Source organism: Ambystoma mexicanum, chromosome 9, assembly GCF_040938575.1.
Source record: "Ambystoma mexicanum isolate Mex_15411 chromosome 9, UKY_AmexF1_1, whole genome shotgun sequence".
In the NCBI taxonomy this organism is placed as follows: domain Eukaryota; kingdom Metazoa; phylum Chordata; class Amphibia; order Caudata; family Ambystomatidae; genus Ambystoma; species Ambystoma mexicanum.
Window position 1 is genome coordinate 633760703 of NC_090931.1, and position 17147 is coordinate 633777849.

Genomic DNA, 17147 nt, shown 5'->3' on the forward strand with positions numbered 1-17147 from the left:
GCAGAGGTCTGATTAAGAGATTTCAATGTCTTAAGCTCCTTTGCAGTCTCAAGAGCGTCATCCACTGCCATGTCGAAGAGAGCAAACTTGTCGAAGAGAGCGAGGCCTCTGTCTCAGGCTTAAACCCAGAATATTTAAGCCATGCATTGCGTAAGAGTGCCTTCAGCCAACACCCTACCCACAGTCTCTGCGGCGTCAAGTGTGTTTTTCAAGATGTTCTGTGTAACTTGCAAGTAGCTGCAACCTTGTGGGTTCAGGCATATTTTGCAAACCCTCTTGTACCAGTTCTCATTGGACATCACTAAAGCTAGCAAGGAGAGTAGTATTGTTAGCGATGCAGGTACTGTAGGCTTCAAATGAAGTGATTCTTTTGCCCTGGGCATAAAGTTTCTTGCAGTCTTAATCAGGGGGAGATTCAGATGAAGATAGAGGAACCCTTGCACGTTTTCTAGTCGTGGTAACGGTAAGGGAGTCCTGGACGGAATGCCTCCGATATGGAGTGGTTCAGAAGGCGTAGGGTGAAACATCTTCTCGACCTGTGGCTTTATCACCCGGGTAAGGGAAGGGTGTAAGCAGTGAGGGGGCAATGTGCATTTTATTGGAATTAAGAAGCGGGATAGCTTGGATGACTGGAACCTTTTCCATAAGTATGTCCTCTACAAAGTCTGAATCAGGCCCTGCCTCTTGAGTGACAATCTTAAAATAGCCAGCTGCTTTTCTAAGGATGGTATTGAAAAGCATTTGATCATCAATAGGGAAAGCCTTCCTGGCTCGGGAAACAGGAGAGGCGTCCCAAAAAATATTAACAGGCTTGGCGTCATGAGTACGGGTAGTGGGCCAATTCCCCATGTCATCTGGAGTCCAAGCATCTGGGTCATGAGAAACATTGTCTTTGGAGCCATTATCATGATCTGGGACATAGTAGACGTCAATGTCTTGATCATCTTGAAAAATGTCTTCAGAAGGATCAGGCAATTTTTGTCTAGTAGAAGAGGGGCAAGACACAGGGAGTGAAGCCTAGGAAACTTTGAGGGCGTAGGGCCTTTGCCAAAGGGACAGGGTCTCTTAAGGATTGTCATCAAACGTTTCTGAAATGTCAATAAATTCAGACACTTTGTTCATACAGTGTTCAAAATCTCTTCCTAGTCCAGCGAGTGGACATGGAATCTTCTGGCAAAGGAAAAGCTGAGTCGGAAGCAATAGGGTCTGCATGCCCCTGTAGGGCTTAGGATAAGGGAGAGGAGGCCTGGGAATAACCTGAGGGTAAAGAAGGTGGGGTTTGGGGTCCAGAACTAACTATGAGAATGGGCTTTAGTAAGCTTGTCACTGAGTTTGGGATGAGGTTTCACTAAAGGAGCGCATTTGTTGAAACTTTAGGAACGGCACCCTTGGGAATGGAAGTCTTGGTACCATGTGCCAACCATGATGGTGGAGGCGCGGCAGGCCCTGAACCCTCAGGTCCACTAGGCCCCATCAAAACATTTGACAGGCCTACGGGTGTGTTAGGACAGGCCTGCAGGTGTGTTAGGACAGTTTTTCTGACAGACACTCTCAAGCCTGGGCGGGGAATCCACAGGATTCCGGCCAAAGATAAACATCACACAAAGGAACGAGAAAGGACAAGGAACACTGAAATGGTGAAAAAAGAAGGGGCCATCCTGGTAAAATGAGCACCCTTGTGTGCCTGGTGGAAACAGCCCAAGGTAAAGATGCACCGAATTTACAAAAAGGTTCACTGCCACCAGCCATTAAAGGTAAGTTTGTCCTTGTAACATAAATGTTACATTTAAAAGGAGAAAGGGGATACTCAGTATCTACCCAGCACTCCACATAAGGTGGGGGGTGCTGGTCTCGCATAATAACATGTAAAAGGAATTCAAAGATCCTTTCTACCCTTGGGAACTGTAGTTCACACAAGGTTAGCTAGAGAAAATTGAAAGGCGAGCCCCTAGGGCAACCCAGCAACAATAGGCACTTGTTGCCAAAAAGTTGTCAAAGAGGATAACATTTAAAAGACACTATGGAGAGTATTAAAAATGACACCCATAAAAAGAGTGTGGAAAAAGATTCCCACTCACTGAGGTATAGGGAAAAAATAATCTACCAGTCCAGCAAAAGGTTCAGGGGTTAGGAAGATTTATCATTGATATGAAAATCTTACCTAACAGAGTGCCAAAGGCGTTTTTTCGACAAGTCTGTTGAAGGAGGCCGAGGGGTTGTGTGCTTGGCCTTTGAAAGGGAATGTGTGCCTTTGTCGCCAGGGTGTGATTTTCCCCATCGCACTGCAGACGGCATGTTTAGCAGGGCTGGGCACGGGCAGGTGGGAATCAACCGACTCCACGATAAAGTCTTTGGACTCCGATACGGAGCCGTGGCTGCTTGAAAAATCCTCATCTGAGGCGCCGGCAGGAGTAGGATTCTTGGCCTGGATAGTGTAGGCCACCCACCGCTTAGTGCGCCTTTGTGTAAGCGTTTTAGGCTTAAAGAGCAGATGGGTCTTGCAATGCTGCTTGTCATGGTCACGAGGTAGACAATTGTTACACAGAACACAGAAGGGCAAAATTTAAATGGAAATCTCTCTATGATAGTCTGGAAAAGCAGCCAGACGAGAAGAGGGGAAGGAAAGAAAAGGCATTCTCCAAAGAAAAATGTCTAGAAAGGAAGGGGTCCCCACTTTCCCTACTTTAAGGCTGAAGCATGAAGGCCAAGGCCGACCACAGCCGTCGAGTCGTTGGAGTCAGTGAAGGTCCGCAGGATGGCAAACAGTAACAGTCGTCGAAGAAGTTTGCTGATGGATGCGTCGAAGATGCGTGGAATATCAATCATTCTTGTGGACATGAGCTCCACATGAAAGCGACTGACCAGAATGGTGGAAAAAAACAATCTGGGGGACCCTGACGCGTGATCGATCTTGTGCACGCTACACATCAGTGTTAGGGATAGTGTTACAGTCACGCCCATGTTGACGTCCCTTTCGTGTCTGCATTCCAGTATGGCACATTCAATGTCAGCAGTCTCTTTTGGCTTCTGTGAGGAATAGATGCTATAGATGTTTGCCATATCCACCCCTGCAGTACTTATTGCAGTACATATGTAAGGCATTCCAACACAACCAAATGCTATACCTCTTGTTTACCACATAACTTTGGTTAGTGGCTCGACCTACCTCATATCTAGGAAATGTACCCTTTTGCAGCTATCAATAATTTTAACACCAAGAACAAGCCAGCAATATGTTCCATTTCAGACATTATTCCCCTTAGTTCGCAAAAACGTGAAGAGGACTGCCAGGTTTGGGCCATTACCCATATGACTGGTGTGGAGGAGATTCTTGTACAGCCCTCTGATGAGGCCTCACAATCTTCTAGTCAAACGATGGGGCAGTGAATCTAGCCAAAACCTATCAGTTGAAAAAGTACTTGAGGTAGATGGAACACATGGTACAAATAAGTAAAAGCAATACACTGTACAGAATAACATAACTTACTGTTATACTAAAATGTAGGTCCACTATCTGGCGATAAGCATATTACATATAGACACAAGGGGTGGGAAGAAAAGGGGGAACCATACACCACAAAACGCACAGTAATGATTATCATTACAAAGACCCCAGATAGCAATACTGAACAGTGACAACATTCCCAAACCTGTAGAATATAGTATTTAGAAATACAAATGGCACACCTAGCAGTACATCCAGGACATAGAGGGAGGAAAAAGGAGCAAACACTCAAGAACACACAGCTAGATGCCGCCAAATGTTAGGATGCATTTAGAGTAATAGTACCAGTTCATTATATTCCCAGAGAAAAATGCATGCAGGAATTCAAGAATGTATCCAATGAAGTCGGCATTCTCATGGGCATTAAGGTAATACAGGACTATAAACACACTAGTGCACGCTAACATTCCAGTCTTTGGGATACAACTCGCTTGACCCAAGGGGATATAGAAAAATGTCCAGAGGCAGGTAAGTACCTCCAAAGTCACTTGAGGAGCATTCCAGGTAAGTTCTTGGAGTTCCCCCATAGAAAACAATGGAGCAAAGTGAGTAGCCACAGCCAGTGTTACGGGGAAAAACAAAGGTAAGTTTCAGCTATCCCACATGTGTGGTGTGGACGGAAATCAGCCCAAAGGGGTGTCAGAGGAGACCTCCTCCAAGGGCTCCAGTGCCAAATTCGAGACTCGGCAGCCCTGGGAGGAGATGCAACTAGGCAGGATTTCCCCCAATGCAAACAAATTGGGCACTGCGGAACACAGGGACGTGCAGAAGTCTTTGAACCCTGTACCTCTGCGGGCCCCAGAGGGTAGGTGTCATGAATAATGAGCTCATCGCACAACTAAACACAAGTTAATTCTACATATTGTATGCCTTGCAACCTCTTTACATAAATAAACACATGAATTAGCCTCTCAACATCATCTATTACTTTGGAAGGTGAACCCAGCCAAGGGGGCGCTCCGTAAGTGCAAGGCCTCGAAGCTCACGTAAGCATCCGCTTCTAAGAACATAGGGATCAGTGCTGGCGATTGGCTCCTCACCTGATTTTGTGTGAGGGTGATGAGCTAATCCAACAATTCCAAATAGACAAAGGAATCCCTAAATTCATGGTTCATTAACGTTTTGAATCCAGCCAGAGATCATTACATTAGTCTTGTTCCAGTTGGTTCCTATTTTAGTTGTCCTGGTGTATGTCTGGAACAGAGCCCACCTGGATATGAAGCGACAATGTGGTCTGGTCCATGAAGATGTCATTAGCATATGTCACGGCTGGATCTGTGTGTCACAGTACATGAGGGAACCATGTTTAGTACGTAGTACCTGCTCCAGATCGAAATGTACATGTTAAATTACCTTAAGCTAGTGCACCCACTTGAAAAAAGTGCTCTGCAAGTGAGTTGTTATTCGGTTGACACAGGGCTAGAAGTCCACAAAAATAATGCTTACCATGTATTTAAGGGTAGGTTTCATCCCAAGGCTTTTTTCCATGTAGCTAATGTTTTTGCTGCATCAAATGAATCTTGCATGTACATTAAGCAGGTGTGCAGCGAACTCTCAAGGTTTAGTTAGCGTTTTTAATTTGGATTTTGATTGATTTATGAGCAAACATTGCCTGAATGTGGATTGATCCCTCAAGCTTTGAAATGGTGATCTTCTGCCTGAGTGTTACGCTTTTATAAAAGAAACTTCCAGAACAACCCTGCAGAAGTGAAATCTAATGTAATCTGAAAGATCTGATCTAATGCCCTGCGCATATGTAGGGCCTTTATTTTTAGTGCTTCCTACGCATGCTTGCAGTTTGGTTTAGTGTGTTCTATCCTCCTAATGCTGCATTTTGTTTGTTCTCTCCTCATCCCACTCTTCGTTTCTACTCTCTCCCCCCACCTCCTCCCAAAGCTCTCTATCCCTTGCTCTCTCCCTCTGTGGATGCAGATGTCCTTTGCTGAGACAAATCTCAGGCGGGGAGAGGAAAGAGGAGAGTATGGAAAAGACCCCGGTTTCCCTGCTCCCCCGTCCACTAACCTCAGGTCAAACGTTACCTTTATTGTCTTCTTGCTTTCCCTCCCCTTTTACATTTTTTACCAAGGTCTGCCTTCCCTGCACTCTTCCTGTCCCTTTATTGCCTGTCCTCCACTCTTTGCTACCCTTTACTCTTTGCCTCCCTCTGCCACTAGCCCCAGAGAAAGGGTTCACTTGGCTTTTGCATTGTTTACCTAGGTCTGGATGGGCTGGCAGAGCGCTGTGCCCAGTACAAGAAGGATGGAGCAGACTTTGCCAAGTGGCGTTGTGTGCTGAAGATCAGTGAGAACACACCCTCCAATGTTGCCATCATTGAGAACGCCAATGTCCTGGCCCGTTATGCTAGTATCTGCCAACAGGTAAAAGCCCTACCATTTCCAATTCGTTAACGTCCGTATTTCCCAAAGGGTCCATGTGTATCTCTCAGTATCCACACCCCTTCTTCTCTAGTCATCGTGAAAAGCTTCTTTGTCGTGCTCCATTGTAACCGCATAAATCTCTGCCATTCACAGAGGGGTATACATATAGGTGGCCCCCCGCAAGAAGTGGCAAAAATGTATGACCCACTCAGGATATAAGATAAATACAGCGAAATCAGAGTTATTCCTACTAACCGATGACACTAATAAACCGGCAGATCTATGTGGGTTTTGATGGGTCCCTTCCTCTTTACAATATTTGGGGATAATAGTAGCTCGTACACACACAGCTATACGAACTGAATGATGTCGCTATATGGTACGGTGTCGCTGCTCAAGATGGTTGTGGCACCCAAATTACTATACTATTTTAACAACATTCCAATATGGCCAGAGCAAAAGTTCGGATCATTAGCTACGCAATTATTCTGGAAAGGGGGAGTGGCCCGAACGAAATGGGAACTACTAGTAACCCCATATGGTCAAGGGGGACTGGTAGCACCAGATTTTGAATTGTATTATTTGGTTGCACAGGCGCATTTTGCAGGGCAATGGTATCAACCGGTTGACAGCTCAGGATACTGAAGGCTTGAGGAATACAGAGCCGCCCCAACAGTCCTCAAAAATGTAATATTCGATGATCACTACAGGGATTCCTGCCCGTTGGAACTTATGCGCACAACCATATTAGCATGGCAACGAATATTTAAGCGAGTGGACTCCCACAATCCATACAGCAGTCATGTCCCACTGTGGAACTGCCAGGCCTCCCCCCAACATATGATTTCGATCTCCAAACAGCATGGGACCCTGGCAAAACAATGAAACTAGGAGATCTATACCCAGAAGGTAGGTTTGTAACCATGAAAGAATTTAAAACAAAACTTGGAGGGAATCCGATTAAAATGCTGCAATACTATAGAATGCACGCTGCAGTTAAGAAGAGATGGCCGACTTATCCACAGGAACCAGACACATGCGCAAGCTTAGATACTGTAGTGACTGGGGCAGAAAGCAGGGGTTGATTTCAAGGTTATACGGGAAAGTACAAAACAATGAGGCGCATAACAATCTACTGAAAGAAAGGTGGGAGAGGGACCCTTCCATGACAATTGATGACACGAAATGGCACAAATACTGCACATTAACCAAGAATGTTTCACTCAACGCCTGTTTACGGTTTATCCAATTAAAGTACTAAGCAGGCTACATTATACCCCCTGCAAGGTTTGAAGATTCTCCCCAGAAGCATCGGACAGATGCATGAAATGCAGTGTTTAGGGAGCAGACACAATTCACATGTTCTGGGCCTGTCCTCATACAGCTGACTTTTGGAATGAGGTGGCGGGTGCTTTACATATTATGACAAGAGTCCCCCCTACCTCTCTACCTCTCAAATATCTACTATGAGATATTGGTAAGGTGAACATTAAAGCACGCAGGCTTTTCAATATGGGATGTATAATTGCGAAAAAATGTATATTACAACGCTGGAAATCCAAGACTGCACCAACAATACATGAATTGCTAAAGGAATAAACGTACGTGCAAGAAAGGGAAGAGGGATATATAGGAAAGGTAATAGCTACCAGTTGACCAAAAAAGATATGGGACCCATTTCGGGGTTATCTGGAGGGACTACAAAATAAAGAGTCATAATAAAGTAATTGCAATGTAAATATGCTAGATGCTGGTAAAAAGTAAGCACTGAATTAATATGTTACTATGAACGTCTTGTACTGTATGTCTGCCTGAACCATAAATAAAGTTTGAAAAAAAGAAATCTCTGCCATTCTAAAAGTAACACATCCACACCTCTTCCATCTTAGAGAATGACAACATCCTGCCCTGCAACAGCAGCATTTGCTAACTGGTTAGCCTCCACTGGCTTACACACTTGCCATTCAAAGATTGCCTCCACCACCTCCTTTCCATTCCCAGTTCACTACCAGCTATCCCTTTCAACATTGTCTTCAAGAACACCAGTGTCTGGACCAGCATCCTACCTAACCCGTTTACGGGGCCTCATTACAAGTGAGGCGGTAAGGGGTTAACGGCACCGGTAAAGGTGCTGGCGCCGTTAACCCTGTACCGCCTCATTACGAGGTTCCCTTGCGGGACCCGCTCTGGACGTCTGGTTAGACCAGACATCCTTTGCGGGTCCCGCAAGCGGACCAGCATGCTAACAACGGGCCCGTCATTAACTGGCCCGTTGTTGGCATGCTCCCCATTCCCATTGAGCCCTATGGGGGCTCAAATGGGAATGGGGATGGTCCGGGTTCCCTGAATGGGGAAATACCAGGCCCTCCAAAGTCGGAATGACCCGGTATTTCCCCATTCAGGGACCACGGACCAGAGTTTGGAGGGAGCCATACCCCTATTAAGGGCATGGCTTCCTCCAAACTCGTAATGAGGCCCAGTCTCATTGAGCATTGTAGACCTATCCAGGTGGGTGCCAAATCGCCTATTAGCACTCCACCAGTAATACGTAGTGCTGTACAAAAGCAGACCAGATTCAAAGTCCCTTTAGCAGAGGCCACTCCAAACACCCTGCAGTTAGAATTATTTTTGTTTTTTCATTGTGCTTACTATCAGAGCTTTTAATGTTTCATAGTGCTATAAACTATAGGCTTTTCTACTTAACCAATTTAATGGTACTCAATTCATCAACCTCAGAATTGTGAAAGACTAACTCAGCCCTGTTGGAATTTACGCATGTGACCAGCAGGATCAACACAGATGGCAGCAGTGACCTCCTTTGTCTCTAAATTATCTGTCCAGCTGTGAAGATGTTCACTTCGTAAGGCGCCCCCGACTATAACTCACATAACCAATACCTTCCACCACCACAATTTGATGGAATAGTTAGGCCAAACCTCTTATCCCAATGGCTGCATTGTGTCACCTGTCTGAGGATGCTGGGACTCTGGAGCTTGTTGTATATGCCATTTTCTCTCCTATATTAGGTTTGGCCTGACATTGTAAAGACGTCTGTATGTGACACTTTTAACTTGTTCGCTGGAAGCCATTGTAATACTACATGCTGGGTGCTTGTGTCTCATGGCTACCAGCAGAATATACCCTACTTCAGACACCTTAGGCATAGTTAAAAGTATTTGCTTTGATTCTCAAAATACAGGACATTGAAATAGTACAGTGTTTACACACATGGAAAGGTGTTGATATTTGAAATCCTGCCACAGTACACAGTAAAAGGACTCCAGAAGACGTGTGGGAAGACTGAGGAGAGCTTGTGCGTGTAGTTTATTTGAATGGCAGCAGTATGTTCTGTCTGCCTTTCAATAAGTGGCTTCTGTTAGGGAGCTGTGCCTGGTGTTTTGTCCTTTGTCTAGAAAGGCACCATGCCCACCATGACCTGTGTTGGTTTCTTATTTATTTACAATGGCATTGTGATCTTTATGAAAGATGGTGACCTTTTTTTTCCCTTGATACAGAATGGAATTGTGCCAATCGTGGAACCAGAGATCCTGCCTGATGGAGACCATGACTTGAAGCGATGCCAGTATGTGACCGAGAAGGTGAGTCTTACAGGCTTGCACTCTGGTTGCTGTCCAAAGTGAAAGGACCCAAGGCACATTCTAGGGAGCAGAGCAAAACAGTGCAATCAGGAATAGGGAACACTTCAGAGAGACCCTCTCTGCAACGAGACACCACTTTAGAAAGCGACTTAAGTTAGTGAAAGTCCCCCTCTTTAGAACAAGACCTTCATCAGCTAAGCCCCTTACACCTTTAGTGACTGAAATCCTATCTCTTTGTCTTGATACATAAGAAATCCACAGAAAAGGGCATTTGCACTTTGACAGAGTTAAAGCGTCTCAAGCTCATTCTACCAACAAGCACTCATTGCTCAGAAGCCACACACAAGTAAACAGCGGGAATCCTGCTGGACTTGTGAGAGCATCACTAGCCAGAACTATCACACTACCATCCCAAACTGTGAGAAAGTTGGATTTAAGAATTTCGAATAAGCCTCACAAAACCAGTGCATCACGCACAGGGAAAAGCAGCTACAAAAGAAAAACATGCAGAACTGTCAGATCTTCTTTTTAAAAAAAAACATTTTACTCAAACAAACAATACAAACCAAACACGCAGTGCATATAATGACATTCCAATTATACATCTCTCAATTTTGATCACTGCTTCCCTTATCCCGCCCCCGTTCGGAGCCAAATATTTCTCTCATTCTGTCGCTGCATCTTGCGATAGGATCTCCCTTTCCGCGGGTTCCATTGCGTCTTGCGTTGACCCAAACAATTCTGCTATTAATGATTTCCAGGCCATCAGGGTCTCTGTCTCCTCCTCCCCTCCAGCACTGCTCGCTTCCTGCCATACCATAGTTTCTGCCTCCGCCCATTTCTGCAAGTTTTTCCACCACACCTCTACTCGCGGTCTGTGGCAAGTCTTCCGCCCCAGAGCGATTCTCCTCTTCGCAAGCACATATGCCAGATCTTTAAGCTTACTCACATGCTTGAGTTTTCGTGATTTAGGAAACCCCCCCGCCCCCCAACAAGCAGGCCCACACTGTGTCTACCACAATCTGAATCCCTTTCTCTGCTAGTTTCTGTGCCACTTTGCTCCAGAAGCGCTCAATGACCGGGCATGACCAAAACATATGCACCATCCCCGCACCCTCCTCATCACATTTAGGGCATGCTTGTCTTCCTGCATTTTTGAACATGGATATCCTTTGGGGTGTCACATACGCTCTATCTGTAATATACAGTTGTATCTGTTTTAATCTCGCATTCCTCGACACCTTCTTGTGATACCCCTGGGCTCGTTCCCACATCCCATCCTCCATCGGGGCTCCCACTTCCGCTTCCCAGTCTTCCCTCAATTGTATTACTTCCTTCCCAACTTTAGACATAATCAACTCATAAATTCTAGATATTTTATGTCCCCCTTCCGCTATATCGTATATTATATCTATGGTAGCATCTGGTTCTTCCTCCAGTACCGATTCGGGCCATGTTTTCTTAATTATTTGCACCATTCTGTGATACGTAATATACTGGCCCGTGTGTAACCCAGTTTCCTCGCCGAGCACCTCAAAATCTATGATAGTCCCCTCTTGCCAAATATCACCCATTGTTGCCAACCCAGCCGGTTCCTAGTGGTTTCTAATTATCATCCGTAGTTTGTTTTCTCCCCCTGCCAATGCAACTAACGGTACCTGCAGGGAACATGGGGATGGGTTTTCCATCATTGTGCATGCTCTACGCCACATCTTCTACCCGAGTATCATCATCTTGGGCCGCACTTCCATATCTGCCTTGGGCAACCACATCATCTCTTTCAAGTAAAACGGGGCACAGTCTTGTCCAAACAACCTGCATTCAGAGGAAACTTCATCTAAAATCCATTTAGCAACATACTGCAGTTGGCTTGCTACATAATAGACCTCATAATTTGGCAGCTTTATACCCCCTTTCTCATAGAAATTCAGTAGCTTCCAGAGGGCCACCTGTTCCGCGTGCCATGCTACAGGAAATCCTTGCCTATACCGTTCAGTCTAGTGAAGAACTTCTTGGGTATCAAGTACAGTGTAGTGTATTCCCAAAAAAGTGCAGGAGCCTAGGCAGGACCACCATCTTCAGCATTGCCCCATGTCCCATCATTGCTAAAGGCAGCTTCACCCAGAACCTCATGCAATTTTCAATTTTCTTAATGGCCACGTTCGTGTTGCACCTATGCTCATCTTCCACTACGTGGTATACATCTAACCACAAATAACGAAATGTGCTCACCGCCCATGGTATCTGTAACACTGGTAGCTGTTTCAATGGGATTCCTTTATATCTTCCCAGTGGGAACATGCTGGATTTCTGAGGTTTCACCGCTATGCCAGACAACCCCGCATATCTATCCTTCATTTCTAGGATGCATTGGAGGTTTTCCTCCGGGTGTCGCAGGTACAGCAGCATGTCATCCGCATATAGGGAGATCAGATGTCGTTCCTCTCCCACAGAGTTGCCTATCGTATCGTATTGTTGCCTTAAGTATATCGCTAGGGGTTCTAGGGCCAGTATATAAAGCATTGGGGACCACGGACATCCTTGTCTGGTACCTCTACGGAGCTGCCATCTTTCCGATACTACTGCTCCTGTTTTAACTCTGGACAGCGGTTCACTATATAGCATTTCCACCCACCGCAGCTATCCAGGCCCCATCCCATAGCCAGCCAAGGCCGCCAGCAGCCATGGCCATTTGACCGAATCAAAGGCCTTTATTGCGTCCAATGACACAATTGCTATTTCGCCCTTGTCTTCACTCCCATGCTCGATGACTCGATGGAGTCTCCTATGATTGTTAGATATGTTCCTATGCGGGACATAGCCTGTCTGATCAGGATGTATTAGCTTCCCAATAATCCTTCTCAGTCTGTTTGCCAAGACAGACGTCAGTATTTTGCTGTCTTGATTCAGCATTGCCCGGGGTCTATATGAACTGCAGCTATGCCCAGGCTTATTAGGTTTAGGGAGCGGTATTCTAATCGCTTCTCTAAGGGACTCTGGCAGTCTACCCAACTCGTACGCTTCATTCAGCATTTCTAACAGTGGGGGGAGCACCTCCCCTTTAAATACTTTATAAAATTCCCTCGGGAGTCCATTAGCCCCTGGGGTCTTACCGGTAGGCAGCTGTCTCACCACCTCCTCTAGCTCATCTAAGGTAATTGGGGCATCCAGCTCCTCCTTTTCTTCAGCACTGATCTGCGGCAATCCTATATCTTCCAGTGTTTCTAATATCATTGTACTATTACTCTCCCTATCATCTCCATATAATAGCCTGTAATAGTCTGCAAATTCTTGGTTAACTTCCTCTTGGGTATCAACTATACGACCATCCTCCCTTGTTATCGTTCTTATCATGGGTCTGGGGGTTTCACTTTTATATAACCATGCCAATATCCTTCCTGGTTTATCCCCTCCCTCATGCTGTCTCTCTATATATTTCTTATAGTTGAGGTTGCTCAATCGTTCCCAGTGCTCAGCACATTTCTGCTGCAGCTTGAGTATTAGTTCCATATCTTCCTTGGTATCGTTTACTCCACTCAGTGCCTCTTCCAATTCTCCCTCTGTTTCCCTTTGGTCAGCCAGGATCCCTCCTTGCAATCTTTTGGATTTCGCTATGGCTACCCCTCTCACCACAACCTTAAAGGCTTCCCACAACACGCCTGCCGAGTCCACACTGCCAGTATTTGTCTCAAAATAGTTTATGATCTCCTCCCTCATATCCTCCCTAAAAAAGGGGTCTCTCAGCGCTTCTGCCCTGAGGCGCCATGTCGGAATCCTTGCTCTCAGAGGTCGATATTGCCATCTGAGGATCAAAGGCGAGTGGTCCGACAGGCCCCTCGCTTTATATTCTGCTTGTGTGATCTCTGTAATTACCTCTTGCGTGGCAAAGACATAGTCCAGCCTCGTGTGTAATAGTTGCGGGGCGGAATAATGCAAGTATTGCCTCTCTTGGGGGTGTCATGTCCTCCACACGTCTCCGAACCCAAAGTTAGTCAGCAATATCTGCAACGCTTTAGCAGCTGGGGTGGGTTTGTCCACCTTCCCATCCGATCTATCAACCCTGGGGTTTAGTACACAGTTGAAGTCTTTCCCCCCCCAAATCACTGCGCTTCCCAAACACATGCTAAGGTTGGTGCACAATGTCCCAAAGTATGCTGCCGTATTCTGATTCGGGGCATACGTGTTAACAATGCTTATCTCCCAGTTTTCCACCAGTCCCCTCATTATGTCCATCCGTCTCAACAATTGTGCGTAACAGCTGAAAAAGGACATGCGGCACAACCCAAATAAGTACTCACCTAGCATAGGCTGAATATGGAGAACCAGCCACGACCCCCTTCCATTTCTTCCCGAGCATCTCCATCCTATCTCGCGTCAGATGAGTCTCCTGCAGCAGGGCTATATCTATTTTTTGTCTACGCAGGTATAACATGACTTTGTTCCTTTTTAGATAACTATTAAGCCCCCCGACATTCCAGGTAAGTATCCTAAGGTCCCCCATGGCCGTTTGGAGTCCCACCCATTCCCCCACCAGTGCAGTGCATATCTAGGTTCCTTATTCCCCATCTAAATAGGCTCGTTCCCCAACTCAAACTTCCCCTAACTAAAAACACACCAAACCCCATGTCCCCGCTCCCACCCACCTCCCTTCCCTGTCCCAACAACTCCCTCCCCAACTGTTGCCCAGCTCCATCCCTGGATCTCAGGCACCCCCGCATCTAGCCCTTTCTCACAATAGCCGTACTCGCGGCTCAGCAGGGTAAAGTCGCCCTAATGGCTATCTTACTACTAATTCCTAGGGGTAGGTTGTGTTCCCTCTGCTGCTCCTGATTACTTTAAGTCAACTACACCTACCGCTATACAGTATGCTTATGCGTTACATTCTCTATATTCCAGTCCAACAACATAAGCGAGTCCAAAAGTGCAGCAATACTTTTCGAATGTTCCACGGTCTCTAACTGGGACCCCCCCCATATATCTCGTCAGCATTCATAGTAGCTCCCCCTCACTTGTCACGCTCCTCATCATTCTGTTCCCCCATCTCGCTCCGGGCAGCCTTGCAGATCCAACCAAGTCGTTGCTTCCTCTGGAGTATCGAAAAAGAGTGCTCTGCTTTTGTATAAAACCTTCAGCTTCGCCGGGTACAAAAGCATGTACTTGATCCCAGCCGTGCGCAGTCTCCTCTTGACCGCCACATAGCTGTATCGCTGCCTCTGCACCAACATGGTGTAATCCGGATATGCCGTGATGTTGGTGGATGCTCTTTCTATCGTTCCCCCTTTGCGAAAGTACTCCAAGATCTTCTCTCTGTCTTTATAGTTCAGGATCTTTGCAATTATCGCTCGAGGACTGGCCCCGGGCCGTGGTTTCCTCATTAGGGCACGGTGTGCTCGTTCCACAGTAAACCCTTGTGAGAGCTTGTCTGGCCCTATCTCTTGTAAGATCATGTTTTCCACATAATCCGTGGGGTCCTGGCCTTCTTCTCCCTCCGGCAAGCCGACCACACGGATGTTGTTGCGTCTTGCCCTTCCTTCCGCCTCCTCTGCTCAGATCTCCAGATTGCCCACCTGCTGCTTTAATATGTGGATCTCCTTCACGTTATTTGTGCTGGTTTCTGCGTTGGTTTTAACCGTGCTCCCAAGACCACTTGTTCTTTCAGCCAGCACTCTGACATCCTGCCGCAATCGTAGCGTGACTTCGATTCCCACTGCGTCTATTTTATTCTCCAAGGCTGTCCGTAGGTCTTCCATTGTCGTCCCCCATGAGGTTCTCAGTTCTGTTATAGCTGCTACAACCAGTTGATTCTCTCCTTCCGGGGTACTGACCAGTGACGCCGTTGCTACGCTCTGTGTTGGAGCAGTAGGGGTCTGTTGCGTTTTGGCAAAGACCTCCATTGTGGGTTGCTTACTCTTAGCCCAAATCCCTTTCACCGACATCGTGCTACCCTGCTTGCGTTTCGGATTTCGGCCCCTCTGTATCGTGCTGGTTCTGTGCCCGATATGTCTCTGCCGGCACCAGATCAGTCCGGGTCCGGGAACGTCGTCCTCATAGGACCGCAATCTATGATAACGTGTGCTGTATTACGTTTTGAGTGGGTAGTGTCCTCCAGCGTCTCTTTTCTGGCCTCTTTGTGTCAACCTCATTTTCATCTCCAGTGCATTTTTGCTTAGTTAGTGTCTGGTCAGAGCAATTGTGACAGTGGTGCTATAGTCTGCTGGTATATAGTTTATCAGTAAGAAGATCTGACAGTTCGTGGCCCAGCCATGTAATAGGACGTGGCTCTGCTGGCGCTCCTGATGATCCGACAAACATCTGTATAAAACTGCGTGTACAGAAATCAGCTGGAACTGTAACTCGGAGCGGGGGCCTCTCCCTCCCTGAGGCGTGCCTGGAGAAAATGTTGTGCAGCTTAGAGGGGTGACCGAGGAGATATCAGTCCGAGAACACCCAGAGACAGACGCAACAGAGGGAAGAAGATGGCCGCTGTCCGTCTGTCTCGGAAAACAAAGACCCTCGTTACAGCCGCGATGGACTGAACGGGTGCTGCGCAACAAAGGAGGCAGAGCACAACGGAGACCAGGAGCACAGAGTGTGACCCACGTGCTGGGTAGCCCGACTGGAGGTTCCGTTCCAGTATATGCAAAGAGGCCAGAATCTCCAGTTATAGGTATTGTGGTGAACCAGAAGAAGGACTTGGACTACAATGGGTCAAGCTGCAGATTTGTTAATTCAAATAAAAAAATACCTTTCTGGCCTTGTCGCTAAGGGAAGTTCCCTGCCTTCTAAAACAAAACTAAGGGTGCTTGCCGTAGTCCAAAAATTCAAGAGTCGTGAGTCCAAATTCCTAGTTACGAACTGCCCCTTCTACATTAGAAAATCGAACTAAAAAGAAAAGGCGGCTTGTACAATAGCCTTGGAATGGGCTTTTGCCTGGCCCGACTCGTAGAGGACTTATTATGAGTCCCAAGAGTTCCTTTATAATGTCTTTATACCATTCACAATCTTCAAATATAGTTTGTCGGTTAAAATTATAAATGTCTTCCCGATTGTTGTCTACTTCCCCTTTGGGAAAAGACAAATTCTTCTTCCTATATCTTATTCGTTTTTTTTTTTATCACTGACTAAATCGTTCCAGTATTACTTCAGCTTTTTACCAGTGGTTAAATCCGTTTGGGATCACTTTGCATACACTTATCTGTATTCCACCTTTGTGTCACTGGAACTCCCCAAAGTCATGTGGCTCTTTGGTAGGGTTTTTGGTTCTCAGTCCAATTAATTTTATATATTTGTCAGCTTTCCCAGTGTTTGCAACAAACACACATATAACCATTCACTCTCTTATTTATAGGGTGTGCGCCCAGTTGATTCTCTTAGCTTCTTGCACTGAGGGTGCCAGCCTTGATATATCAAGTTTGTATCTTTTCCCCTCTGTTTTGCTTGGGCTGTGAGCCGGTTCCACTATTCCAGACTTGCATAGTGTTGGCGGCTTCTCCCACCTAGATATGCAATACTCGTCTGCCTCACACTCTGCATTACCTAGGTCTTGTGAATTATAAAAGAAACATGTGCCACTCCCCATTCCAATTCCTGAGACCTTTGTGAGCACCACCGCACCCTCCCGTACACTGTTGCCTGCCTTCTTCATGAAGCATCAAGTTGAACATT

At 46.3% G+C, this 17147-nt stretch overlaps 1 protein-coding gene across 1 annotated transcript in view; it reads left to right on the forward strand.

Annotated features, from left to right (window-relative positions):
• Window positions 1-17147, forward strand: part of ALDOC (aldolase, fructose-bisphosphate C) — a 107465-nt gene that overhangs the window by 19115 nt on the left and 71203 nt on the right. The window contains exons 5-6 of the mRNA XM_069615336.1: window positions 5723-5883; window positions 9399-9482. Coding sequence (XP_069471437.1) covers window positions 5723-5883; window positions 9399-9482 — 245 coding nt within the window. The remainder of the gene's footprint in view (window positions 1-5722; window positions 5884-9398; window positions 9483-17147) is intronic.